At 46.9% G+C, this 27,586-nt stretch overlaps 2 protein-coding genes across 11 annotated transcripts in view; one reads left to right on the top strand and one right to left on the bottom strand.

The window, feature by feature from the left end:
- TIAM1 (TIAM Rac1 associated GEF 1) overlaps positions 1–27,586 on the top strand; it is a 485,833-nt gene that overhangs the window by 33,541 nt on the left and 424,706 nt on the right. For 5 of the 9 annotated variants that reach the window (XM_054468478.2, XM_063659809.1, XM_054468480.2 and 2 more), the window contains exon 1: positions 5,594–5,911. The exons of 1 other annotated variant lie outside the window; for it this stretch is intronic. The gene's annotated coding sequence lies outside the window, so the exon portion shown is untranslated. Of the gene's footprint in view, positions 1–5,348; positions 6,251–27,586 lie in introns of those variants that run through there. 3 more of the 9 variants (XM_054468475.2, XM_054468481.2, XM_054468479.2) reach the window with 3 other exon arrangements.
- LOC129022376 (homeobox protein cut-like 1) lies at positions 5–5,605 on the bottom strand. 2 transcript variants are annotated; one of them, XM_063659811.1, is made up of 2 exons: positions 5,245–5,579; positions 5–168 (listed from the first exon to the last, which is right to left on the bottom strand). In XM_063659811.1, exons 1-2 carry the CDS (start codon positions 5,577–5,579, stop codon positions 156–158), a joined length of 348 nt encoding a protein of 115 aa, XP_063515881.1. In that variant the 3' UTR covers positions 5–155. The 2 variants fall into 2 exon arrangements, with proteins under 2 accessions (XP_063515881.1, XP_054324460.1); XM_054468485.2 differs by lacking the exon at positions 5–168 and adding an exon at positions 4,350–4,822 and having other exon boundaries at positions 5,245–5,605.

Raw genomic sequence — 27,586 nt, 5'->3', positions numbered from 1 at the left:
GGGGAAGTCACATCAACAAAGTTGGGAGTGTTCTGGAGTCTGTTACAAGGTGTTTGGGAGAAGGGAGGGAGAGTCCTCATACCGGCGTTGTCCTTTTTCATTAGAGGGTGCAATACAGAGGTCGTAAGAACTGGCTACAGACTGCAACATACCGGCTAAAATGTCCCCCTGAAAGACAATCAGTGAAACTTTATGATTCAGAAAGAAATCAGCATACTTTTAAGTGTCAGTGGGGTATGCATTAATCAGCACATCAACAATCTGAGGAACTCATGACAAGGTTCTTTACACAGGGAAAAGACGTTGCCATGCATCACAAGACCCTCCGAAGGAAGGTTAATTTGGCTGCCTGTGTATTTTTTTTTTTTTTGAGACAGTGTTATGTTACTCCATTGCCCAGGCTGGAGTGCAGTGGTGCTATCTGGGCTCACTGCAAGCCCCGCCTCCTGGGCTCAAGCGATTCTCCTGCCTCAGCCTTCCGAGTAGCTGGGATTACAGGCACCCGCCACCATGCCTGGCTACTTTTTTTTTTGTATTTTTAAGAGAGATGGGGTTTCACCACGTTGGCCAGGCTGGTCTTGAACTCCTGACTTCAGGTGATCCACCCACCTCAGCCTCCTAAAGTGCTGGGATTACAGGCGTGAGCCACCATGCCTGGCCTATTTTTTTTTTTTTTTTTTGAGACGCAGTCTTGCTCTGTTGCCAGGCTGGAGTGCAGTGGTGTGATCCTGGCTCACTGCAACCTCCACCTCCCAGGTTCAAGCGATTCTCCTGCCTCAGACTCCCAAGTAGCTGGGAATACAGGTGCCTGCCACCACGCCTGGCTAACTTTTGTATTTTTAGTAGAGATGGAGTTTCGCCATGTTGGCCAGGCTGGTCTCGAACTCCTGACCTCAGGTAATCCACCTGCCTTGGCCTCCCAAAGTGCTGGGATTACAGGTGTGAGCCACGACGCCTGGCCCAAGATCTATTTTTGTATAAGCTGCCTCCTGTTCTTTCTTCAAATAGGGCATCCACAAATAGATGACAGAAAAGAAAATAATTCAGTGCCAAACTCCTTGCAGAGAGTGCGGAAGGCTAAACTTCATTCATCCAATAGATATTTATTGAGCACGTACTATGTGCTTGGCACTGTTCGAGACACTTTATGAAAAGAGCAGTGAATTAAACAGGCCAAAGTCTAACCCTGAGGGAGCATCTGTTAGAGGGAAAGACCAGCTCAGGAACACTAGTGAGGCAGGGCTGCCCAGAGCGCGTGTGTAGGTATCTTCGTACTGGGGAAGACCATTTGTTGTAACTCAGCTACGATTGTTTAGTCAGCCTTTCAATAACCAGTGGGGAAGAAAATGTTGACTCTTAGTTGCAGCTAGGGTCATGTACTAGAAATGTAACTTCTGCTCATTCTCCTGCCCTAGACCTTGATTCTGCCTTTGACCACCCCATTTTTCCCTTTAATGCCAATTCCATGTTCTCTTTAGATGTCAACAGTGCCCTCAGGAGACAAGATGTCAGAATACTCGGCCAGATGGCATTTGTCTGTATTTTAATCAAAATGCCCCATTCTCTTTGCCAGCGTGAAGTAGCGATGTACTGTGTAGGGCAGAGACAAGAAACAGCACTGAAGCCTGCGGTAGCTTTTTAGGTTTGCGAGGTCAAGAAAGACACCCAGGCTGGGCGCGGTGGCTCACGCCTGTAATCCCAGCACTTTGGGAGGCCAAGGTGGGCGGATCACGAGGTCAGGAGTTCGAGACCAGTGTGGCCAACACAGTGAAACCCCGTCTCTACTAAAGATACAAAAAATTAGCCAGGCCTGGTAGCACGCGCCTGTAATACCAGCTGCTCGGGAGGCTGAGGCAGGAGAACTGCTTGAACTCGGGAGGTGGAGGTTGTGGTGAGCTGAGATTGTGCCACTGCACTCCAGCCTGAGCAACAGGGTAAGACTCCGTCTCAAAAAACAAAAAAATAAATAAATAAATCCAATAAAAAATAAAGGTACCCAAAGGCTGGATTGGCTTAATTCTGTCAACCTCAGTGGCAGCACTCAGCACCATGACTGTGGGAACAAAGCCTCCCACAGTCAGCTGTGAGCAGATTCTGAGAGCCAAAGTACTGACATGTTGAAGTAAGTGGGGTTCAGGGAGAAAGTGAATGAGAGAAAGGGCCTGAACAGTGGTTTCCTATGTATCTATCTCCCCTATGGGCAGTGAGTATTTCTCCTGCATCGTCTCATCCAGGTTTTTCTTTCTTTCTTTCTTTCTTTTTTTTTTTTTTTGAGACAGTCTCACTCTGTTGCCCAGGTTGGAGTGCAGTGGCCGGATCTCGGCTCACTGCAACCGCTGCCTCCAGGGTTCAAGCGATTCTCCTGCCTCAGCCTCCGGAGTAGCTGGGATTACAGGTATGCATCATCACGCCCGGCTAATTTTTGTATTTTTAGTAGAGAAGGGATTTCACCATGTTGGCCAGGCTTGTCTCTAACTCCTGGCCTCAAGTGATCCACACGCCTTGGCCTCAAAAAGTGCTCAGATTACAGGCATGAGCCACCACACCCGGCCTCGTCCAGGTTTTTCAACCACTTAATGAAATGTTATTATTCTGTTTTTCACTAACTTAGCTGAACCCGATCACCAACTTTGATGAGTTCGTAACATGTGCCATGCGTGACCTCTTTTTAACTGTCTCCATATCCTTACGGGTTAGGTGTTACTATCCTTATTTTAGAGATCAATAAACTAAGGCTTAAGAAAGATTAAGTAACCTTCTCAAGGCTACAGACCTGGTAGGTGGTGGAGCTCAGATTCAACCCAGCCAACCTACCGCCAGGATTCTGCATCTCAAAGTGCTTTTCAGAGGTCTTAGGCACAAGGCAATCAGATGGCTGCTGTGATGATTCATCTGAAGCTCACCTTACAATAATGTCACCTCCTTAACAGGAGACCCTAAGGCAGCAGCCCTCAGATGAGGCGGGGAAGAGAGATCCCATTACTCACCTTCAGGGAAGCCTCTAGTAACCCACCACTCACTCATGAGGACGCCCTACCCATCACACACATGTGCAGTGGAAGCTGTTTATTTATTCAGTAAACATTATTAAATGCTACTATGTGCCAGGTACTCTTCTAAGCACATTTTTTTTTTAATTGGTTTTTTTTTTTTTTTTTTTTTTTTTGGAGACAGAGTCTCGTTCTGTTGCCCAGGCTGGAGGGCAGTGGCGCAATCTCGGCTTACCGCAACCACTGCCTTCAGGTTTCAAGCAATTCTCCTGCCCTCAGCCTCCTGAGTAGCTGGGACCACAGGTGTACGCCGCCATGCCCGGCTAATTTTTTGTATTTTTAGTAGAGACGGGGTTTCACCGTGTTGCCCAGGCTGGTCTCAAACTCCTGAGCTCAGGCAATCTGCCCATCTCGGCCTTGCAAAGTGCTAGGATTACAGGAGTGAGCCACCGTGCCCGGCCAGCACATTCTTAATATTAACTCGTTCATCCTCTTACCAACTGTATGTGGTATGAAGCACTATTGTTATCTCATTTATATAAATGGGGAAACCGAGTCACGGAGATCTGAAGTAACTTGCCCTAGGTAACAGTTAGAAAGGAACCGGGCTTGAAATTAGGCAGCCTCACTCCAACGTCTGTTCTTTTAAGGATGGCCAGATGTACTTCTAAACTTCCTTAGGGAAAAACCCTCTACTCATTTTCAAATATATGTATTTCCCCTAGAAGGTGGCTTGTAACAGGTGATGAAAACCTTCTCAAGGGAATTATTCTCCATTCCAAGCTGTTGGCTGAAACGAGGCTGGTTTTGGAAGGGGTGTCTTTGGAAAATCTCTCAAACTTGACTCAAAAACCTCCCTGTAATACTGATCATGGAACCTGGTGGACGCATCCGTTCAAGAGCTACCATGCTACCCATTCTTCTCAAACTGATGTTTTAGAAGCACTTCAAATCCTTAAAGCTCTTGCCTATAATTATAGCTCCTCTATAATTCATGGATTCCATGTTTTTTCAGTGCTCCAAATGTGCCAAACACTGTGCTAGAACTGGGATCCAGCAGGGAAGATAGATAAGATTCCGGCTTCCATGGAGGGCTGCAGTGCAACAGGCAACTTCAGCCCCGTGTAATACAGGCTGTGAGGGGAGTACAGGGGGTGGAAGCACTGGAAGTGGAAACGTGGCATCTAACCTTGACAGGGTACAGGCGGCTTCCCGGGGTCTGTAAGAGCAGGAGTTCAGCAACGCCTGCTGTATGGATGCCTTGGCGGCCAAGCTGGGATCTGAAGAAGCGTAGGAATTAGTGAAGTGAAGGGAGGGGCTGGGGGTGGACGTGTTCTGGGGAAAGAAAAGAGACCCAGAGTTGAGGGCGCAAAATGAGATTTTTCTGCTTAGAAGGATCATTCTGCAAAGTGGAGAACAGATTTCAGGGGGCAAGGCCTGGGACAGAAGGACGATGGGAGCCCTTTACTGAGGTCCAGGTGAGACGGGATGGGAGGAATGGGTTTGGGAGGTTAACAAAAATGGATGGGAGAGGGTTAAGGAGAAGGAGGAATCAGGGATGACTTTCAATTTTCCGGTTTAGGTTTATCTTCCAGAGTGTGGAAAATTCTTTTTGTTTTCGACAAGATCACCCCGGGAGCGCAGACCTTCCCAGCTCCCGGGGCGAACATGCGTGTATGGAATCAAAGTCTAAGGAACATACATCCTCAGCCTTTGTTGTAAATGGGGAAGTCTAGAGCTCTTCAGGAGAGGAAGAAGCTCTGGCCTCGTGTAGGGAAAGGTTTCGCTCGAGGCTGTACCGCCAGCGTCTCCGTTTCCGCGTTCCCCACAACCTTGCGAAAGGTAAACTGCAACTGTCGTTTCCGGATTTTACAGAGGAGCCCAGGAGGTCTGCGTGAACCCTGCCCGAGTCACTTACTCTGCCCAGCAGGTGAGCGTTAAGGCCCAAACCCCACGCTGTTATTCCAAGTTGGCTTGCTGCGCACGGTAAGTGAACCCTGGGAGTCCTGGACTCTGGTGAAGGCCACCATGCCCTACCTGGAGGCTGCTCAGGGTCTAACATCCTCTAGCATCCACGGGAAGGGATTGCGTTAGGATTTTTTTCTCTCGTAAAAAAGTTCCTGTCTCCCCCTAGAGTCAGGCACACGCCTCCCGTGCCAGACCACTTGTCCCAGGCACAACGTTTTTTGACTCTTCGCCTCCCCCGTTCCGATCCCCCTTCCTCTCCGCCTTAGGTGGCAGGAAAATCCTTTACCTCCGACCAATCCCACCGATGCCGAGCCGCGCGCGCGCGCCAACTCGAGCTCCGTCTGTGCACGCCATTGGCCACCTCCACCTATGCGGGGTGACAGGCAGCTTCGCGGACCTATCGCCGAGGGAGGCAGAGGCCTCTGGCCCTCCCAAAGCTGCTTTGTTAGGGGCTCCCTGGTCGTCCCCCGGCCCGCCGCGCCTCCGCTGCCTGCGGGCGAGCTCCCCGGGCCGCGCTGCCGGAGCCTCGCAGGAAGGCATCCCTGGAGCGCGCGCCGCCCGCACCCCTCCAGCCGCGCGCTCCGAGCCTGGCTGCGGCGCGGTTAGCCGGCGTGCGCCCATAGTCGCTCTAGCCCAACTCCGAACGCCCCGCTCCTGCATCCACCGCCTCGGATTGGCTGGCCGGAGGCGGAGCGATTGTCAGGCGGCCCAATCGGAGCTCGGTTTCCCACGGGCTCCCGCGGCCCGGCCCCCGAGGCCGCAGGCGGAGGCGCCCTGACAGCTCCCATTGGCAGACCGCGAGCGGGTTCTAGCGCTGCCGGCAGAGCAGCGCCGCCGCCGTCGGGCGCGCAGCTCTGCAGCTCCGCGAACGCCTTGGCGCCCGCAGCCCCAGGGGCCCGGCTGCCCCGCATCGTGCCCGGCCCCGTCGCGGAGATCCCGGACGACCGTCGCGGGTGAGTACCGCGGGCCTGGGGTGCGCGGGCGTCCGGCCGGAGCCGCGCCGGGGGACGGCAGCGAGGATGCCCGGAGCCTCGGTGCCCGTGCCGGGCACGTTCTGACCCCCGTCTCCCGCACACTGGGGCTCCCGGCGGGTCCTAGCTCCTCCTGATCGGGCTTTCCACGTATTGTTTTCGTGTTCACACACTTGGGAGGTGGGGAGATGCAGGGAGGGGAGGCAGGAGGAGGCATCCCTCGGGCGAAGGAGGGAGACGAGACCGTGCAGCCCAGGTGCCTTCGCTGGATGGAAATGACAGCGTCCAGACGTCGGCATTCGGTCCTCTCGGCAGCTGGAGGTCAGCGCTGACCTGCGGCGGCCGCGGCACTTTGTATTTTATCGGCTGATTTTTGTCAACTTCGGGGAGGGCGTGCGTGTGCATCCCTGTGTCTGTGTTTGCGTCTCGGTCCCTGACTTAGGCACCTCCGGGCCTGGCTTTTCGGCGACGCTTCCTAGGCGCTCACCTTGGCGATCCGTGCCGCGCTCGGGGCCGGGCTCACCGGGCGGAAAGCCCGGGGGCCGGCACACGGAGCTGGGGACCCGCGACGAACCCCCGGAGGGGGGCATTAAAAGCGGAATCCTGCGGGTGCGCAGACAATGCCTCATCCGGGCGGTCGGGTCCCGGGGGCTGTGCCCTGGGTCCCCGCGCCCTATCCCGTCCCCGCCTCGCCCTCTCACCAGCTCTGCCGCTGCGATGCTGCTGCGCCGCGCCCCTCGCCACCCGGCTGGGGACCCGCGTGGGGCCCGCTTTTGTTTACAGACCTCGCCATTGGGCGAGAGCAGCGCGCCCTGCGCCCCCAGCCCCGGCGGCTGCCGCCTGCCCCCTCCGAACCTGGAGAAGTTGGTGCGCACTGTCAGGTGACGCCCCCTCCCCCCGGCCGCGGGGCGGGATGCTGCAGGCGAAAGATGCCTTCTCGGCGCCTTCGCGCCCAGCCCCCGCCGCGCACGGCGCCTCTAGGTCCCCTGCACCCGGGGGCGCCCGTGTCCCAGCCTGGGGTCCAGGCTGGCGGCCCTCGGGGCGCCGACTCGGCCACACTCACCCGGTTCCAGTCGTCGCATCTTCTGGTCTTGCCCCCGGGTCAGCCCAGGTTGACTCGGAGCCTGCCTTTTCCCGCGCGCTGGCAGGTCTTGAAGGACGCGCGCGAGCCCTTGGAGACACTGTGCAGTCTGTGCCCGCCTCGGTTACACCCGCACGGCCCTGCGGGGCAGCTGTGCCGCATCCCGAGTCAGAGCCGTCCGGATCGGGTTATCCATACACGCTGACTTGGCGCATACTTTGAGTTGGAGCAGAGGTTGAGAGCCTGTGCGCTGAGGTCAAACAAACCCGGGTTCCAGTACCTGCTCGGTGTCACAAGCTGGGTGATCCCGGCCCAGCTATTCTATCTTCCTTCGTCTCAGTTTGCGCATCTGTAAAGTGGGGATAAGGAGTAACCTCTAGGGGGGCGGGGCTTAAACGACCATATAGATTAACCTCAAAGCACAGTGACAGCCACGTATGAAACATTAGAGTCTTGTTGATTCTGTGTTAGAGGAAATCTGTAATAGAGGATGGCCGCTTGTCGCTTTCCTTTTCTGCGTTCTTCACTCCCCCAGCCCCGATTTCTTTCTATTATAAAAGGCATGAAGGACTGCTGTTCTCAGCTTCAAACAGGACTTGTTTTACTTGGCCTGAGGTTTAATTAGATTTATCTAATCGCTTGCAGCCCTTTTAAAAATGTGTTTGAATTTCCATTAGGTTTTAGTTGTTTCTTCTTTCTTCTTCAAGATTCTGCTGGGACCCAGACCTGGGTTTGGAGAAGGAAAAACCCTTCCAGGTGGAAAGCAGTTGCCAGTGAACCAATGACTGCTGTGGAAAGTGATTAAGTCCAGGAAGGAGGGAGGTTTGAACAAAGAGATGTCTGGAGGTTAGGAGGGAACACTTTCTAGGAGAGGTGAAATTTAAGCTATGCCTTGTAGCTGAAGAAGTTTGGTAAATTGTTGGTTTCCAGCATATGCTTTTTTGTATCTCAAGGTAAAAAGCTGGGCTAGGGAGGGTGGATGCCTTTGCGTGGTAAACATCGACGTTGCTAAGTAATTATCTTCGAATACAGGAGAAATAAAACTTAAGGAAGAGGCTGTTGACTAAGCAGGGAAGGTAGAAGAAGAGAATCAATTTCACTGAATATCTTAAAAATGTTGTGAATGTGTTTTGACTTGTTTTTCCTCCACTAGCTCTGCACTGCTACTTTTCTTTAGGCAAAAAGAGAAATCAGTTTCATATAGAAATAAACAAAACAAAATAATAACAGTTCATAATCAGATAAATAATTTCAAAAGATGATCTCAGGCTTAACGACAGACTAAGATTTTATTGAAAAAAAAAAAAACTTCCTGTTTTAACACCCTTTTGCCTGTTGGAATAAATTATTGGGTCCAACAACACATTCTTTGAATGTAGGCCCCAGGGGCCTTTGCTAGCCAAAACGAGCAAACAAACAAACATATACTCGACTTGTAGGCTGTCCAGTGGTTGGAGAAGCCCTCAGGATTGCGCTGTGTCTCTTCTGTTCCCCTGGGCCTGCCTCAGTTACCCCGAGTGGAATCTGACTCCCGTGAACCCCTGTTGGGCTGTTGATGTGGAACGCGGCCAGTAGCATTGTTGCTAGATGTCAATTAATACGTATGATAACCTATTTAAAGTTGAACTCTCAGAAATGATTCCCATCCTTCTTTTACTTGTTCTGGGAATTCTCGCGCCCTTGGGGATGCTGAAGGCCTCTTTCCCCCCTGCTGTTGTGTGAGGATCAAATCAGTTGGGGGCCTAGACTTAAAAGGGAGCACGTGGTTAGGAAATCTCATTAGCTGACAATTTAACTCCACTCTAATGCTCGTCCAAAGAGCCTGGACAAAGACTTCCTCTCCTTTCCCTTTGCAGTTCTCTCTCCTTGCTCCTCTCTCCTCCCCTCCCCCTCTAAACCAGAAAGGAAAAGCAGCGTTGGGCCTGTCTCCTTCCCCCCAGATTCCTGCAGTTCTAGTGTGCCGACTGAACCCCTGGAGCCCTGAGCAGGAATTCGTTGGAAGAGTTTGCTGAGGGCCTACTAGGTGCGTGTGTTAACACTTCTGCGATTTCTGCAAGGATCGTACTGTCTAAAGGAGAAATTGTGAGACAACACTTTCATAGATGTGCAGTAGAAGCCTCTGGTTTTTCCAAATGAGGAAGGCAGGTGAGAGCATGGGAAGCACATCAAAGCCTTGCCTAGAAATCTGTGCCGGGAGAGGGGGCTTCTGTCTGTTTGAGGAGGGCAAAGGAGTGGGAGTGAGAATTCAGTTCCTTTGGGCCAGGTACAGATTCTCATGAAAGTGCTGAACGCCACGGACTCAGGAGCTCGTGGTTAAGAAAGAGCCTCGTTTTACAATCTCCAGTCATTTGGTCTTCCGTATCAAAAACACGCTTTCACTGGGGATGTGTGTGTGTATATTATATACACACATGTATATTTACATGTACATTTTCTTTCTAAATTAAGCAAATAGGTAGAAGGTATCTTTCTGAGGGTATCTCTCTTTTTGTTTCTTCCTCAATTCCGGACCAGAAAAATCAGATTAGCAGGGCTCTAGTAAACGTTTCTGTTTTTCCCAATTCCAAACTTCAGGTCTTTTCATCTCTAAATACTCCATTTTATGTAAGCTATAACTCCTGTGTAAAAAAAAAAAAAAAATAAAGAACAAATTCTCTCTCATCATCATTGTAGGCCAAATCATTTATTAAAAAAATAATAAAAGAGACATTCAGAAATAAAGCAGTACTCAGCAAGGAACAGAGTGTTTTTTAAAATAAAACAATGTTCTAGTGTAAAAGGGTACACAATATTAATAGTTAGGTGGAGTTTTCCCCTTCCATTCCCTTCCCAGCCTCTGGCACCGTCCTCCACACCCTCCAGCATAAGACCTTCCCTGTTCCTGCGGTCTCCAGGGACCTCATTAAGAAATTCATAAGGGCCTAGACTGTGGGCATGGGAAGCCGCAGAGATTCCTCCAGTGTGTGTGTGAGATTCTTCTAGAAGACCTTGAAGCTCTTTCACTAGGTGAAGAGGTTCTTCTCCCTCTGGGCTGAGGCAGAGCTGGGAGACTTTGCATCCTACCGCGGAGCCCTGGAGTGGGGTCTCAGCTCACTGAAACGATCGCAGAGGTGGAGGGTGTGGGGGTACTATGCAGGCATGATCTGAGAGCCGATCAATTGTCTGCTTTCAGAGGATGTTAAACAAAGAGTGATGATTCATCGAAGAACTCTGTGGGAGGAAGTTTCTTTCAGCTGAGCACAATCTCAGTTTCAGAATGGGCCCAGGGCCCTTTGAGGCTTGGTCCTGTCACCAAGTATTTCTTTCGTTAAAGGAAGACTTGTGTGTAGTTGGAGTGGGGCATCCTAGCCTTTTGGAACCTAGCAAAACCGAAGTATAATATGGATGTTTTCTGTTTGGGACCACTTTGAATTCATGAAAGAAAGATGAAAGGGAGGGGGAAGTGTCTTTGGTTTAAAAAAAATAACACCTGTATTATTTATTCCAGCTTCTGCCCCGCTGAGTATGATTTTATTAAAGAGCAAAGGATTCTAATGCAGTTGTGCTGGGAAAAAGATCTAATTAGGAGGCTGCTCTTGGTTTCCTCTGCCCACTCTGCAGGGGTAATAATGAGCCCCAGAAAGCCACCACGTCATCTGGGGGCAGGGGGAGGTCACGATGAGGAGTGGGTCTTGGAATCCTCTCTGCTAGGGGAAGGGGAGATGTCAGGACCATGGAAATGGGGTGAACAGGATTTGCTACCCATTGCTTGCTCAGGAGGGAAGGTGGGATCGGGACAATAGTGACGTCTGCTTGTTGAGGGGCCTTGGGGTAGGGGTGAGGGTCTGCCCTGCAAAACCTCTCCTCTGAGCCTTGTTGGAGGCCTCCAGTGTCTGTTGGGAAAGATTGCAGCCCAAGGCCTCACCTTCCAGGGCTTCTTCAGATCCTGGGGCAAGATGTGTATCAACCCAACCCTCTTTTGGCCATCACCTGGGCTGGGTGGCCGCATTCCAGGCAAATGATAATTTCTTGCAGGAAAGTGCAGGAGGGTCTCATGAGCTCGTTCCCACTCACTCTTTGGGCAGTGTTTTCAGAGGCTCAGAACCACGCGGCTTATTCTTGCCATGACCTTATGTGGGTTTTGTTTTGTTTGAAACTTAACAGGACCCTCACCCAACCAACTGGAGTAAAGTGTAAGTGCTTTCCTTCTTGCAGAATGTGCCTCTCCATCTCCTCACAGGACACAGGATATCTTTGGAAAGTGATAATTTGGAGGGCAAGTTCTTTAGCATAATATGGGCTACCTGGGTACTGATAACCACAGGGGTGCATCTCCACACTGCTAAGGCCCCAAGCTCCCTGGGGTACCCCAGGACACTCCTCCTTATGCCTGTTGCCTGGTGTCATTATTAATTCTACCGCTTGACATGCTCAAAAATGACCCACTTTGGTCCCTCAGAATCCTGTGTCCCAAGTGTCCCAGCTGTAACTCTGAGTATGTTTTAAATAACTCTATCTAGTACTGTTCTGATGGCAAATTCTGCTTTGTTCTGGTGGTTAGCAGCATCTGCCTTTTGGTTTCAAAGTGTGTTCTGACTGGGGTCGGCTGTGCTGGTTGGTGGAGAGATGAAGGCGGTGCCACGTGCACTTCCTTTCACCTAAAATTTTCTTTGGATCCCAAAGTTATTAAGGCATTTGGATGCTCATTCTTGCCATGGCAGAGTTTTGACCTTTTTAGGATGATTCTTATTGTCTGCCCTACATGTGGTGTGGTAGGGACTTTCAACAGGTTTCTTATTCTCTCTCTCTTTTTTTCTTTTTGGAGATAGAGTCTTATTCTTGTCACCCAGGCTGGAGTGCAGTGGCAATCTCGGCTCACTGCAACCTCCGTCTCCCAGGTTCAAGCAATTCTTGTGCCTCAGCCTCGTTACTAGCTGTACAGGAGCCCACCACCACGCCTGGCTAATTTCTGTATTTTTAGGAGAGGCAGGGTTTCACTATGTTGGCCAGGCTGGTCTCGAACTCCTGACCTCAGGTGATCTGCCTGCCTCGGCCTCTCAAAGTGCTAGGATTACGGGTGTGAGCCGCTGCGCCTGGCGGAGGTTTCTTGTTCTCTTAAGGATCCAACCTACATCTCTCAGCTACCTTTGTAGTAGGGACGCAGTTTTTGTCTATCAAACTTGAGTTGGTTTTGCTTAAATCACACGTAATTCACAATTTTACTCAGTAATAATGATCTAGTTTAATATTTTTTCTGACATAAATTATATTTTTACTTCACGCAGATACTTCAACTCAAGTAATGCAAAATTCGATTTGATTCTAAAAACAATGTGCAGGCTAGGCCCTGTCTCTACTAAAAATACAAAAATTAGCCGGGTGTGGTGGTGCACACCTGTAATCCCAGCTACTCAGGAGGCTGAGGCAGGAGAATTGCTGGAACCTGGGAGGCGGAGGTTGCAGTGAGCCGAGATCATACCACTGCACTCCAGCCTGGGTGACAGAGTGAGCCTCCGTCTCAAAAAAAAAAAAAAAATAGTGCGGAGTAATAATTCCATATAGCGTTAAGAGACTCAGAACAGATGCGCTTCTCTTGAAAAGTATTGTAACAGTCTTCTGCCCCGGTCCTGTTTTATTCCCATCCAGCCTGATGTTCTCTGGAAACAATTACATTTGTTCATTTTTGTTTTTAGTGCTTCTAGCGATTATCTTTATATCTCTAAATAATATGAATATATGATTTAATTCTCAGCTTCCTGTTATAATGAGTGACAATTGCGTCTCACCTACTTCCTTCATTCTCCACATTTTTTGATAATTATATTTACGGTTCTTTTTTTCTTTTCTTTGAGATAGGGTCTCGCTCTGCTGAGATAGCGTCTCGCGCTGCTGCCTAGACTGGAGTACAATCACGGCTCACTGCAGCCTCAAGCACCCAGGCTGAAGCGATCCTCCCGCCTCACCTTTGGAGTAGCTGGGACTACAGGTGCATGCCAGTATGGCTGGCTAATTTTTTAATTTTTTGCTTTAGAGACAGGGGTTCTACTATAGTGCTCAGACTGGTCTTGAACTCCTGGACTCAAGCGATCCTCCTGCCTCAGCCTCCCAAAGTTCTGGATTACAGGTGTGAGCCATGGCATTTTTTTTTTTTTTGTGGTTCTGTTTCTTTTCTTTTTTTTTTTTTTTTTTGAGACAGAGTCTCGCTCTGTTCCCCAGGCTGGAGTGCAATGGCATGATCGCGGCTCAGTGCAACCTCTCCACCTCCCGGGTTCAAGCAGTTCTCCTGTGTCAACCTCCCAAGTAACTGGGATTACAGGCGTGTGCCACCATGCCCTGCTAATTCTTTTGTATTTTTAGTAGAGACAGGGTTTCACCATGTTGGCCAGCCTGATCTTGAGCTCCTGACTTCAGGTGATCCACCTGCCTCAGCCTCCCAAAGTGCTGGGATTCCAGGTGTAAGCTACCACAGCCAGCCATGGCTCTTTTTCTTTTATTCTTGTTCTTTTTTTTTTTTTTTTTTTTTGAGATGGAGTCTCACTCTTTTGCGCAGGCTGGAGTGCAGTGGTGTGATCTTGGCTCACTGCAACCTCTGCCTCCCAGGTTCTAGCGATTCTCTTGCCTCAGCCTCCCGAGTGGCTGGGATTACAGGCACCTGCCACTGTGCCTGGCTAATTTTTTTTGTAGTTTTAGTAGAGATGGGGTTTCACCATCTTGGCCAGGCTGGTCTTGAACTCCTGACCTCATGATCCACCCTCCTCCAAGCCTCCCAAAGTGCTGGGATTACAGGCGTGAGCCACTGCCCCTGGCCTTATGGTTCTTAAATTGATTATTCTTCAGTCTTTATATTACTGACATAGACCTTTAATTTAGTTCCATCAACCAATGACAGTGACTTTTAATCCCTCCCTGCCCTTGTGAAATTAGAAATGGATGTCCTGATCTTCTCTTTTTCTCCTTAACTTTCTTTCTGGCTCTACCCCCAGCTCCGTCAGCAGTCAGGAGTGGTAATGTTGTGTTGGTACATTGTATTTCTGTAATCATGATTAAGTCTTCTAGGTTTTCTCTATAGATTGTTTTTATTTTTACAACAGTGTTATTAAGATATACTTCCACCTCTTTTTAAAGTAGACATTTCAGTGGTTTTTGATAAATTTACAGAGTTGTACAACCATCACCACAGTCAATTTTAGGACACTTTCATCACCCCAAAAGAAACCCTGTACCCATTCACAGTCACTTCCTTTCTCTACCCTTCCTCCCAGCACTTGGCTACCACTAATCTACTTTCTGTCACCATGGATTTCCTTAGTCTGGACATTACCGAGAAATAGAATCCTATAATATGTGGTCTTTTGTGACTGGCTTCTTTCATTTAGCATCATGTTTTCAAGGTTCATCTGTAGTGTGACGTGTATCAGTACTTCACTCATTTTTCTGGCTGAATAATATTCCATTGTATGGGTATACTACATTTTGTTTATCCATTTATCAGTTGATAGACATTGGTTTATTTCTACCTTTTGGCCTTTGTGCATAGTTACTGTTGTGAATGAATATGGCACAAGTATTTGTTTGAATATCTTTTTTTTTTCTTTTGAGACGGAATCTCTCTCTGTCGCCCAGGCTGGAGTGCAGAGGCACGATCTCGGCTCACTGCAGCCTCCACCTCCCAGGTTCAAGCAATTCTCCTGCCTCTGCCTCCTGAGTAGCTGAGACCACAGATGCATGCCACCATGCCTGGCTAATTTTTGTGTTTTTAGTAGAGACAAGAGTTTCACCATGTTGGCCAGGCTGGTCTCGAAATCCTGACCTCAGGCCACCTGCCTGCCTTGGCCTCCCAAAGTGCTGATATTACAGGCGTGAGCCACCACACCCGGCCTTTTAAAAAAATATTCTTTTGGATGTAAACCTAAGAATGGAGTTGCTACGTCATACGTAATTCTATGTTTAACGTATTGAGGAACTACCAGATTATTTCCCAAAGTGGATGCACCATTTTACATCCCACCAGCAGTGCATAAGGAGTCCGATTTTCCTACATCTTTGCCAACACTTGTTATTGTCTGTCTTTTTGGTTATAGCCATCCTATTGGATGAGCGGCTGTATCTCCTCGTGGTTTTGATATGCATTTCTCCAATAAATAATGTCATTGAACAGAACATTGTTTCATGTGCTTCTAGGTTAATCGTATATTTTCTTTGAAGAAATGTATCTTCAGACATGTTGCTCATTTTTAATTTTTTTTGTTTTCTATTAGTAAGTTGTAAGAATTCTTTATCTATTCTAGTTATAAGTCCCTTATCAAATATATGATTTGCAAACATTTTCTCCATTCTGTGGGTTGTCATTTAGTTTTCTTGATGATGCCCTATGCATATTTATTTTTAAAAGCTGAAAGTCCATAAAAAATGTTTACTTAGTCATGATTCTGCCAATACTTTTCACTACATATGTAGGTGGTATGCTAATTTACATTTCCTTTTCTACACTTCTGGCAAGACTAATTAAGTTATAGATCAAGAAAAGGAACACAGGAAACATTTTGTTTTAAAACACCAATTTCACACTTAAAAGCAAAACTTTGTTTACTTAAAAAACTGAATCACTCAGTTATTTTATTTATCAGAGCTTCTTGAAGGAAATATTTGCAATGAGATTTGGAAGTGAACTACCTTTGGTATCAGCTTTTGGGTGTTAAACTTTTGCTGGGTGGTAGTTTTTGTTGTGTTTTATTAATACAGAGGCTCTCAATTGGGGGCAGCCTTGCCTCCAAACATTTGGCAATGTCTGGAGATATTTTTGGTTGTCTTGGCTAGAGAGGTTCTAGTGGCATCTAGTGGGTAAAGGCCAGTGATGCTGCTGAACATCCTCCAGTGCACAGAACAGCCCACCAGGACAGTGATCAGGTCCATAGTCAATAATGTTTAGCTTGGCCTGGCATGGTGGCTCATGCCTGCAATGCTGGCACTTGGGGAGGCTGAGGTGGGTGGATCGCTTGTGGCCAGGAGTTCGAGACCAGCCTGGCCAACATGGCGAAGACCCATCTCTAGAAAAAAATACAAAAATTAGCTGGGCATGGTGGTGCATGCCTGTAGTCTCAGCTACTTGGGAGGCTGAGGCAGGAGGATTGTTTGAGCCCAGGAGGCAGAGATTGCAGTGAGCTGAGATTGTGCCATTGCACTCCAGCCTGAGTGACAGAGCGAGGCTCTTGTCTCAAAAAAAAAAAAAAAAAAAAAAAAAAACAAACGGTTGAGGTTGAGAAACCTCGCATTTAAAAGACACAGATGGCCTGGCACGGTGGGTCATGCCTGTAATCCCAACACTTTGAGAGCTGAGGTGGTCGGATCACTTGAGGTCAGGAGTTCGAGACCAGCCTGGCCAACATGGTGAAACCCGTCCCTACTAAAAATACAGAAATTGGCTGGGTGTGGTGGCACACACCTGTAATCTCAGCTACTGAGGAGGCTGAGGCACGTGAGAATCACTTGAACCCAGGAGGCGGAGGTTGCAGTGAGCTGAGATCTTGCCACTGTACTCCAGCCTGGGCGACACAGCGGGGACTCTGTCTCAGCAAAAAAAAAAAAAAAAAAAAAGACACAAATAAAAAATACTATTCGAGATCACATGTTTAAATGTCTTAGGAAAGAATCTTGTATTTTCTAGATATTTGGGACTGAGCTATCTTGAGGCATCAGCTTTTGGTTATTATTTTAGCTGGAATTAAGAAAGTATATCTTCCTTTTATACAATTGAAAGTTCTTTAAAGCTAGATAATAATTTCAGGTGTTTTGGGCTTTTCTGTGCTTGAGCAAGTTCTTTCAATTAATGTCTTCTGGATATTGCTAATAACTGTGTCATGCAAAGCTCATCCTTAACCCTCAAATCTGTTATGGTTAATATATTGCTGGGTGATTATTACAAAATTACTCCTCTTAAGCAGTTTATCGAGCACTGAAAATATTTTCAGAAAACGTTCCGAGTGTGGTTCATGGTCTACCATGACATTTTAGAAAAGATGTATGAATGTTCAAATAATTATCTCATCTTGAAATCTCTGTGATTAAAAGTTACAATTTCAGTGCCACAATTATATCAATTGAACTTTAACATTTCATTGTAATTATAAAAATTAAAACCTTGTAACTGTGGTTCTTAGTTAACTAAACAATTTAACAATCCAATTCCTTAAAAGTAGATTGAAAATCCTCACCCTGTAGTTTTTTTCCTTTTTTTCTCCCTGCTGATGGACAGCTAATTGCTTTAATTTTGAGGGTTGGGTCTGCCTGCAACCTTGGCCCTGTGAAACCTCACCAATTGTATCAAACAATTCAAATTATCTTAAAGGTTTGTGGGAGTCTGTTGCCACAATTTCAGTGCACTTCAAGTAAGAATACACAAATGACTGTCACTTTCTTGGAAGATGGGCTCAAAACCAGATATACGTTGTTTATAAAAGTTGCTGGTTAGCATGAGGAGCCTGCAGTCTTCATGCCAAAGACTTTAGAGATCCCAGTTAACTGCCCATTCTTTAAAACAGGACCAGTTAATGTAGCTTATTAGAATGGGAAGGGCTAAAATTGTTCCTTTTGGACAGACTGAATTTTAATTGTAGTAATCCATGTCTTCTCAGCCTGTGATACAGCAGTTCTGAATCTCATCCAAGTCAGGAAAAGTGAATTTATGAGCCTCCTAGCAACTAGCAACTAGTAAGCTGGAGTGCCTGGACCTTATCTTTATTACAACATAGGAGCCAGCCCCACTATTTTGGGGCACAGCCCTGCAGCCGAGACAGCTGAGACAGTGACAGGGCTTTGGGGAAACCTGTTTCAAGGGTATAAGATACGGTCTTGGTTGCTGCATTATGGTTGCTAGAGAACTTTAATTTGGGAAAAACTTGAAAACTCAAGGTTTTTCAAGCTTCAACAAGTTACTTTGTGGAATTCTGCAGCAGAGGGGAGTCGGGTTTAATAGTTTTTACTCCCACTGTAGATGTTGTGACATGCATATCCTTGAATTTTTTCCTTTGCCATGAATAAAATATTTCTGACCTCTAGCAGTGTTAAAATGGTTAATAGCCTTTGATTACTTGAGCCCGCCCTTCTCCATTTTTCTCAGGCATGCTCTGGTTTCTTTCTTTCTTTCTTTTTTTTTTTTTTGAGACGGAGTCTTGCTCTGTCACCCAGGCTGGAGTGCAATGGTGCGATCTCATCTCACTGCAACCTCCGCCTCCTGGTTTCAAGTGATTCTCCTGCCTCAGCCTCCTGAGTAGCTGGGATTACAGGCATGCGCCACCATGCCTGGCTCATTTTTGTATTTTTAGTAGACATAGTTGTCTCGCCATGTTGGCCAGGCTGGTCTCGAATTCCTGACCTTGTGATCTGCCTGCCTGGACCTCCCAAAGTGCTGAGATTACAGGTGTGAGCCACTAAGCCTGGCGTCTGGTTTCTTTTTAACATTTTTTTTTCTTCTGCCTGGGTAATTCTTCTGGAAGATTCCATCACAGTTTTTTTTTTTTAAATTACAAATACTTCTTTTCATTACATAAAGTGTGACAGAATACCCATTATAAATATTCTTTAGTGTTGAGATTAAGGGTGGTTGTTATTTTCTTTTATTTAAAATTTTTTTAAAAAATAAATTAAAACAATTTTTTAATCTTCTTGTATAAAAGCAACTTATTTTCTTCTGTATGATTTTCTCTAACTTTGAAAGATTTTGCGATGAGTAGGAGTTACTTATATAATCAGAAAAGTCACATTAATGAATATACACCTTCATCTTTGAATGGGTGTGACTAGTGGACACTTAAGCCCCCCAAAGTCATATTTTCTAGTTTTGTAATCCACTTTACACATGGAGATTAATCACAAAGTGTTCCTCTTAACAACAAGGACCTTGGGAAGAATAAAGAATATGTGGGCTCTGTCAGAGTGAACAAAGATGAGAAAGCCAGTGGGGGCTGCAGAGGAGCCCAGTGACTAAGTCTCAATGGAAGGATTAGCGCTATTAATGGATCCTTTCAGGCTGGGATTGAACCAAGACCCTCAGTCATCAGAACATTGTTGACCTTGGAGGGTTGAGTGCCTCCCCTTTTCTCCCCTTTCTCCTTAGACACTAGTTTTATATCCACAGTCCCAATCATGGTTGTGTCTCATGACCTCAGCTTTTCTCTAGGATTGCCTCCTGGTTCATGAATGATCCCATCTTCTCTGAATGTCCCAAGCATTGATGATTTCCAAGTCATTTAATTCATGTCTGTGTTAGTTTCCTCGCTATAGCAAGGTACCTCAATCTGGTGACTTAAGACAACAGAAGTTTATTCTTTCACAGAACTGGAGGCTAGAAGTCTGTAATCAAGGTGTCAACAGGGCCACACTCCCTCTGGGGGCCCTAGGGAAAATTCTTTTCTTGCCTCTTCCAGCTTTTGTTGGCTCCAGGCAATCCTTGGCTTGTCACATTATCACTCCAATCTCTGACATTATCACATGGCTGCATTCTCCATGTGTGTCTCTGTGTCTGTTTCCACATCTCCCCCTTTCTCTTACAAGGTTATCAGCTATTGGCTGTAGGGCCCAGCGTAATTCAGTATGACCTCTTCTTAACTTGATTACATCTGCAAAGACCCTGTTTCCAAAGAAGCTCACATTCACAGGTACCAGGGATTAAGGTTTTGACATATCTTTTTTTTTTTTTTTTGAGATGGAGTCTCACTCTGTCGCCCAGGCTGGAGTACAGTGGCGTGATCTTGGCTCACTGCAAGCTCCGCCTCCCGGGTTCACGCCATTCTCCTGCCTCAGCCTCCCCAGAAGCTGGGAATACAGGCGCATGCTGCCACGCCCGGCTAATTTTTTGTATTTTTAGTAGAGATGGGGTTTCACCGTGTTAGCCAGGATGGTCTCGATCTCCTGACCTCATGATCCACCTGCCTCAGCCTCCCAAAGTGCTGGGATTACAGGCGTGAGCCACCGCACCTGGCCAGGATTTTGACATATCTGTTTTTGAGGGCTACAGTTCAACCCATAACCATGCCCAGCTGCTCTGTTAGACTGCCTGTTTGTTTGTTGGTTTATTTATTTATTTTGAGACGGAGTCTTGCTCTATTACCTGGGCTGGAGTGCAGTGGCACGATCTCAGCTCACTGCAACCTTCACCACCGGGGTTCAAGTGATACTCCTGCCTCAGCCTCCTGAGTAGCTGGGATTACAGGTGCCCACCATCGTGCCCGGCTAATTTTTGTATTTGTGTAGGGATGGGGTTTCACCGTGTTGGCCAGGCTGCTCTTGAACTCCTGACCTCATGTAATCTGCCCGCCTTGGCCTCCCAAAGTGCTGGGATTACAGGTGTGAGCCACTGCACCTGGCCTATTTTTAAATTTTTATTTATTTATTTATTTATTTATTTATTTATTTATTTATTTATTATTTACTGAGACCGTCTCCCTCCGTGGCCCTGGCTGGAGTGCAGTGATATGATCTTGGCACTGCAACCTCCACCTGCTGGGTTCAAGCGATTCTCCTGCCTCAGCCTCCTGAGTAGCTGGGATTACAGGCGCGCGCTACCACGCCCAGCTAATTTTTGTATTTTTAGTAGAGATGGGGTTTCGCCGTGTTCGCCAGGTTGGTCTTGAACTCCTGACCTCATGTAATCTGCCCGCCTTGGCCTCCCAAAGTCCTGGAATTACAGGCGTGAGCCACTGTGCCGGGTCTTAGACTGCCTATTTAAATTGGTTAAGGACGTGTATTATGGATGTGTCCTCAATGCTAAGAAGCTTGATTTTCTGAAAGCTTAGCTCTGATATGCCACCTTGTGTTTTAAACTTCCGGTGGCTATGGCTAGCCCTCTGGTCCAGACCTGGTTTTTCAATCTTGTCTGACAGGACTGCTTGTTCAAATCCTTTGAGCCAGTGAAACAGGAGTTACTTCTCCTCGGGGATATATCCTGTTTTCTTATTCTTTTGCTCACACTGTTTCCAGATCTGGGACATTCCTATTTCTGCATGTCAAAATCTACCTCCTCTTCTGGGTCTGGTTGAAATCAGCCATCTTCTTACAGTTTTCCTCGATGTTCTGCTTCCTCCGTAACTTGAAGTCATCCCTTCCCTTCTGAATCGTCATAATGTTTCACGACGCTTTTCTGTGTGTTGTTAGAGTCTAGCTTGGGTCTCTGTGGACACTTGCTAGACCACAAACTCTTAGATGGCAAGGTCTCAGCCAAATTCATCTCCCACGGCACTGCCGTGGAGGAGCTTGGCCTGTGTTTGGATAAACTTGCCCTGATTTGTAACTCAGCAGTCTGTACGTATGCATGATGCACAGGTCATTGCCAAGAGCGTGAGCTTGGAATGGTGGCGGCTGTGGGATGAGAAGCCCCAAGTGAAAAGGGGATTTTACTCAGGAGAGATCAGAGAGGGCAACTTCCCTATGGGCCCATTGGGGAAGAAAGTTTCTCTTAGTCGCTGATGAGCAGTTTCCAGCCGGGGTGAAACTGATGTATAGGAAGAGGCAACATGAGGCAGCATGTACTCTGACGGGGAAGCAGGGTAGGCAAGCAGTTTGGAACTAGCAGATAAACAGAAACCAGAAAACCAAGAAAAACATTGCACCGATATGCCTTTGATTCCAAGGTGACCCCTTCTGGACCTGTTTGTTTGTTTATTTATTTATTTATTTATTTTGAGATGGAGTCTTGCTCTGTCACCCAGGCTGGAGTTCAGTGGCGCAATCTCGGCTCACTGCAACCTCCGCCTCCTGGGTTTGAGTGATTCTTCTACCTCAGCCTCCCGAGTATCTGGGACTACAGGCGCACAGCACCATCCCGGCTAATTTCTGTGTTTTTAGTAGAGACAGGGTTTTGCCATTTTGACCAGGCCTTGGTCTTGAACCCCTGACCTCAAGTGATCTGCCCTGCTCAGTCTCCCAAAGTGCTGGGATTACAGGCATAAGCTACTGTGCCCAACCGTGGACCTGGGTTTTTTAAAAGTGTCACAGGGACTGAGCAGCCCAGCACCTAACCTGCAAATGGTTGCAGAAGAATTTGTACCTGGATACTGAGCCTATGTGTAGAAAATCATGGATGATCCTTGAGGGAGTAGTAAGGGTTGGGGGGCAAGTAGAAATAGAGAGAAGCTGAGTTCCCTAACCTCAAGGAGAAAACATTTTGCCTGGGAGGTGAGATGATCCCACAATGCTGTACCTATTCTTTTTTTTTTTGAGACAGAGTCTCACTCTGTCTCCCAGGCTGGAGTGCAGTGGCGCGATCTCGGCTCACTGCAAGCTCCGCCTCCTGGGTTCACGCCATTCTTCTGCCTCAGCCTCCCCAGAAGCTGGGACTACAGGCGCATGCCACCACCTCGCCCGGCTAATTTTTTTTTTGTATTTTTAGTAGAGACGGGGTTTCACCGTGTTAGCCAGGATGGTCTCGATCTCCCGACCTCGTGATCCGCCCGCCTCGGCCTCCCAAAGTTCTGGGATTACAGGCGTGAGCCACCGTGGGCCCGGCCTGCTGTACCCATTACTAAGCGTTCAGAAGAATGAGGGAGATCTTCATGGGAGGAGCCTGGCTTGAATGCCTGTGGGTCAAGGGTTGAGGGCATAGTCTTCATTGCGCGTGACCTCAGAGGGTGGGGTGAAGGCATTGGTTTTAGGGAAAGTGAGGAAATTGCTAATTGAGGTCTGATAAAGGTTCAGGCCTTTGCTTGACTTTCCCAACCCATTTTTCTAGGCAGTTGGGCAAGCACTTAGCTTCTAAAGGGATTTTGTGCTGCACATGGATCAGCTTACTCTTTTAAAATGTATTTTTATTGACTGCATGATTTTTGTAAGAACAATAAAATGCATTTAAAAGGAGATATTCTTCTACATTCCTAGGATAGGAACACATTGGTTGCTTTTGGTTTTTCTCTGGTTTTTCTTATCCATATTTTGGATGTACTTTTTATATAATTGTAACTCTTAAATAGATACAGCTTTGTATTTTGTTTCTTTTCAGGTAATGTTGCACCATCAGCCTGTATATTGTAGCCACTTTATCCTCATACTTCTCATTTATAATGGTCATACATTTCAGTGAGTTCATCATTTACTTAACTATTCTCCTGTAATTGAACATTTATGTAGTATTATTTTCATCACTATTTTAAGAATCTTTTTTGACCTTTTTCTTTTCTTTCTTTTTTCTTTTTTTTGAGACAGGGTCTCACTCTGTTGCCCAGGCTGGAGTGCAGTGGCATGATCTTGGCTCAGTGCAGACCTCTGGGGCTGAAGCGATCCTCCCACCTCAGCCTTCCAGGTAGCTGGGACTACAGGCGGGCACCACCACACCCGGCTAACTTTTGTATTTTTTGTAGAGAAGGGGTTTTGCCATGTTGCCCAATCTAGCCTCAGACTCCTAGCCTCGAGTGATCTGCCCGCCTCAGCCTCCTAAAGTGCTGGGATTAAGGCATGAGCCACCATGCCCAGCCTGACATTCTTTAAGTATATATTGTTTGCTTGCTTTCTTTTCTAAACATATTTTTCTCAGGATAAATTCCCAGGATGTGGGATCTGTATTCAATATGTATGAAATATGACATTGTAAAAAATAGCTCTTGATTTGAATTGCCAAACTGCCTTCCAGAAGTTTTGATTTGTCTTCATCAGTTGATGTATATATCCATATATGAATTTATCAATAATAAGTATATTGGACTTACCACAGCCTAACTAGCAACGGAATCTTAATCATTTCACTTTATTTTGTTGCTGTTAATTGAACAATATCTCCGGCTCTTTCTCTTTCTCCATTTCTTTACTTTTCAGGTAGACTTTACTTTTCGGGTTTATTACTTTAAACATTGTTTTAAACGTTTACAAAACACTATCATTATCTTATCACTTAAATCTTTCTTACGCCTCAGAGCAAAAAAAAACAAAAGAAAACTATAAACAACTGTCTTTGGATTCCTCATCTGTGAGACGTTGTTTCTGAGGTCCTTTCTAGCTTCCAGTGTCTTGAGTCTTTGGTTTTATGAACCAGAAGTTTAAGAAGTGAGCAGGCCGGACATTAAGAGAGCCTCATCTGCAGAGGTGGGGGTCCCCATATGTTGCCCAAGCTGATCACAAACTCCTGGGCTTAAGTGATCCTCCTGCCTCAGCTTCCCAAAGTGCTGGGATTATAGGCGTGAGCCACCTCTCCCAGCCACTTGAATACTTTTATAAGTGGTGTTTAGGACTATGACCATTGTACTCGCTACCTTTTTTTTTTGTTTGCTTTTTGAGATGGAGTTTTGCTCTTTTTGCCTAGGCTGGAGTGCAATGGCGTGATCTTGGCTCACTGCAACCTCCTCCTCCTGGGTTCAAGTGATTCTCCTGCCTCAGCCTCCCGAGTAGCTGGGATTACAGGCGCACGCCATGACACCCAGCTAATTTTGTGTTTTTAGTAGAGATGAGGTTTCACCAGGTTGGCCAAGCTGGTCTTGAACTCCTGACCTCCAGTAATCCACCTGCCTTGGCCTCCCAAAGTGCTGGGATTGTAGGCGTGAGCCACAGCGCCCGGCCTGTACTTTCTACCTTTTATTGATCCTTTCCTTTGTGCTAGGCCTTAATTTTTTTTTTTTTAATGTTTTTTTGAGACGAGGTTTCACTATGTTGCCTAGGCTGGTCTTGAACTCCTGGGCTCAAGTGATCCTTGTGCCTCAGCCTCCCAAGTAGCTGATATTACAGGTGTGTACCACAGCTTGCACTGGGCCTTTTTGATACTTTACATGTTATCATTAAGAAGTCCTCAAAAGGTGAGTACTGCCATCCCATTTTACAGATGAAAAATTGGAGAAGCAAAGAGATTAGATCCGTGACAGGCCACACAACCTGGATGCGATGAAATCCACTCTCATCAACTGCTAGCAGCACTTGGGTGGTTATGTGGCTGGGATTCACTGATTCTCACCCTCCCCTTAATTCTGCATCTGTCAGGGCCGCCACATTCCCCTCCCCCCTCTCATTTCGTGTCCCTCTGCCAAGCAGTCCGGAGTGTCCATGTGACTCTGCTAAACTGAGCAGAATGTTTAGTACAGAATAACTAACCCATTCCGGCCAGGGCGCGGTGGCTCAGGCCTGTAATCCCAGCACTTTGGGCGGCCGAGACGGGCGGATCACGAGGTCAGGAGATCGAGACCATCCTGGCTAACACGGTGAAACCCTGTCTCTACTAAAAATACAAAAAATTGACCGGGCGTGGTGGCGGGAGCCTGTAGTCCCAGCTACTCGGGAGGCTGAGGCAGGAGAATGGCGTGAACCCGGGAGGCGGAGCTTGCAGTGAGCCGAGATCGCGCCACTGTACTCCAGCCTGGGCGACAGAGCGGGACTCCGTCTCAAAAAAAAAAAAAGGAATAACTAACCCATTCCCTCTCTTCCCTTGTCATTTAGTACAATCCAGTGCCTCAGAATACTCTGTCAAAGGTATTTTATTTAGTGGAGACCATTTAAGAATGGAAGAAATTTCCTGTTGAGAGATTTAATGTATGTGGTGTGTGTGTGCTCTTGGAGGCAAATGGACGTTTAAGAGTGTGTGAGGTGAAGGATAGCAGACTCCGGAAGTCTGGGGACCATTTAGGTCTGTAACCCTCCCTTTCGCACCAGCTGTCCAGCTCCGAGAGGCCTCCTGGGTTTCCCATTTATGGGGCCCCTTTACTGTTACGACACCTGTTTAAATGTGGTGTTTCCATTACGGGAGGCATGGTAGGTGGCTGGAATGAGCGGCCGTGCAGGGACGATGTGTGCAGGCTGCCCCTCCTCCCACCACTTCTTGGGGAAAGTCCATTTTTGGTCTTTTGTTTCAGCGAGAAATGCATAAAAACGTTTTCAGGGACACCTCCCCCCTTGCTTTGCAGCTAAAATTTCAGGCTTTGACAATAGGGGCCAAATCTCTTTCTAAACCAAGACAGCATTAATGAAAACATTGTCACGTCCATATTTCTTTTGGAAAAATCTTTTAGAGCATGTGACATGGACGTGCATGACATTGGGCTTGAATGATGACAGCATTCTGTGTTCTCCCTTGGAATTCTGGGCTTCCTCAGGCAGGAGGGCTTTGCTGTAAACGGGGTGATATCATCCCTATTTTACAGATAGGAAGCTATACACTAACATTATGTATATATTTACTTATTTTAAAAAATACTTTTTAATTTATATAGAGATACGGTCTTCTCCCATCTCAGCCTCCTGAGTAGCTGAGACTACAGGCGCATGCCACGACACCCGGCTATTTTAAAAATTTTTTGTAGAGACAGGGTCTCACTATGTTGCCCAGGCTGGTCTCAAACTTCTGGCCTCAGGCATTCCTTCTGTCTCAGCCTCCCAAAGTACTGGGATTACAGGCGTGAGTAACCACACCTGGCTACATATGTATTTCATTAAAAAATTATTGAAATTAAATATAACATACATACAGAAAAGTATACGTTATTGTATTTGTACAGTTTGATGAATTCTTACAAATGGGATAAAACCATGTAACCAGCAGCACATGGATCTAGAAACAGAACATGCTGAGACCCCAGAAACTTTCCTGTTGCGCCCCCTTCAGGGCAACCCCAATCCTGATTTCTAACCCCGTAGATGTATTTTTGTACTGGATAGTAAGGAATCGCACAGGATGTACTTGATTGTATTTGGTGTCTTTCGTTCACTGTTATGTTTGTGAGATTCATCCATTTGTAATTTTCACCTCCAAAACATTGTTTTTAAGTTTTCTTTGTTTGGATAAATAATGCCTTTACATGGTTTCAAGATTAAAAAGATTATAATGAAGTACACATAGAGCAGTCTTGTGCTCACCCCATCCCTTAATACCCTAGTTTTCTATCCCCTTGGGTAAATATTAATACTTTTCTCTCTCTTTTTTTTTTTTTTTCTTTTGGAGACAGACTTGCTCTGTTGCCCAGGCTGGAGTGCAGTGGTGCGATCTTGGATCACGGCAACCTCCGCCTTCCGGGTTCGAGCAATTCTTGTGTCTCAGCCTTTCAAGTAGCTGGGAATACACGCATCCACCACCATGCCTGGGCAATTTTTGTATTTTTAGTAGAGACAAGGTTTCGTCATGTTGTTCAGGCTGGTCTTGAACTCCTGGCCTTGAGCGATCCACCCACTTTAGCCTCCCAAAGTGCTGGGATAACAGGCATGAGGCACTGCTCTCGGCCCTATTAATACTTTTTTTTTTTTTTTTTGCGATTTCTTGCAGTATTGGTTTATGTAAGCACAGGTATGCTAATTTTTGCACCCCCCACCAACCAAAAAGATAGCACATATTCTTTACTGTCACACACCTTGCTATATTTTTTCCCTTTGTTTGCTCCTCTTCAGTCCCGAGACCCATGACCTGTGTTCAGCCCTGTGGGGGTGAGTTGAATACTGTGCCTCCAAACACTCATGTCACTGGAACTTCAGAATGTGGCCGCCTTTGGACGTAGGGTCTTTGCCGTTGTCATCAGATAAGAAGGGGTCCTACTGGATTATAGTGGACCCCAGATCCAATGGTTCAGATACAGAGGTGTAGGCACACAGAGAATGAAGACAGAGGCAGAATTGCAGCAATGCAGCCACAAGCCAAGAAGCCGCCC

This window comes from Pongo pygmaeus, chromosome 22 (assembly GCF_028885625.2).
Source record: "Pongo pygmaeus isolate AG05252 chromosome 22, NHGRI_mPonPyg2-v2.0_pri, whole genome shotgun sequence".
NCBI classification, from domain to species: domain Eukaryota; kingdom Metazoa; phylum Chordata; class Mammalia; order Primates; family Hominidae; genus Pongo; species Pongo pygmaeus.
The sequence above is the reverse complement of the archived record's forward strand: the minus strand, read 5'-3'. Positions and strand labels throughout refer to the sequence as shown.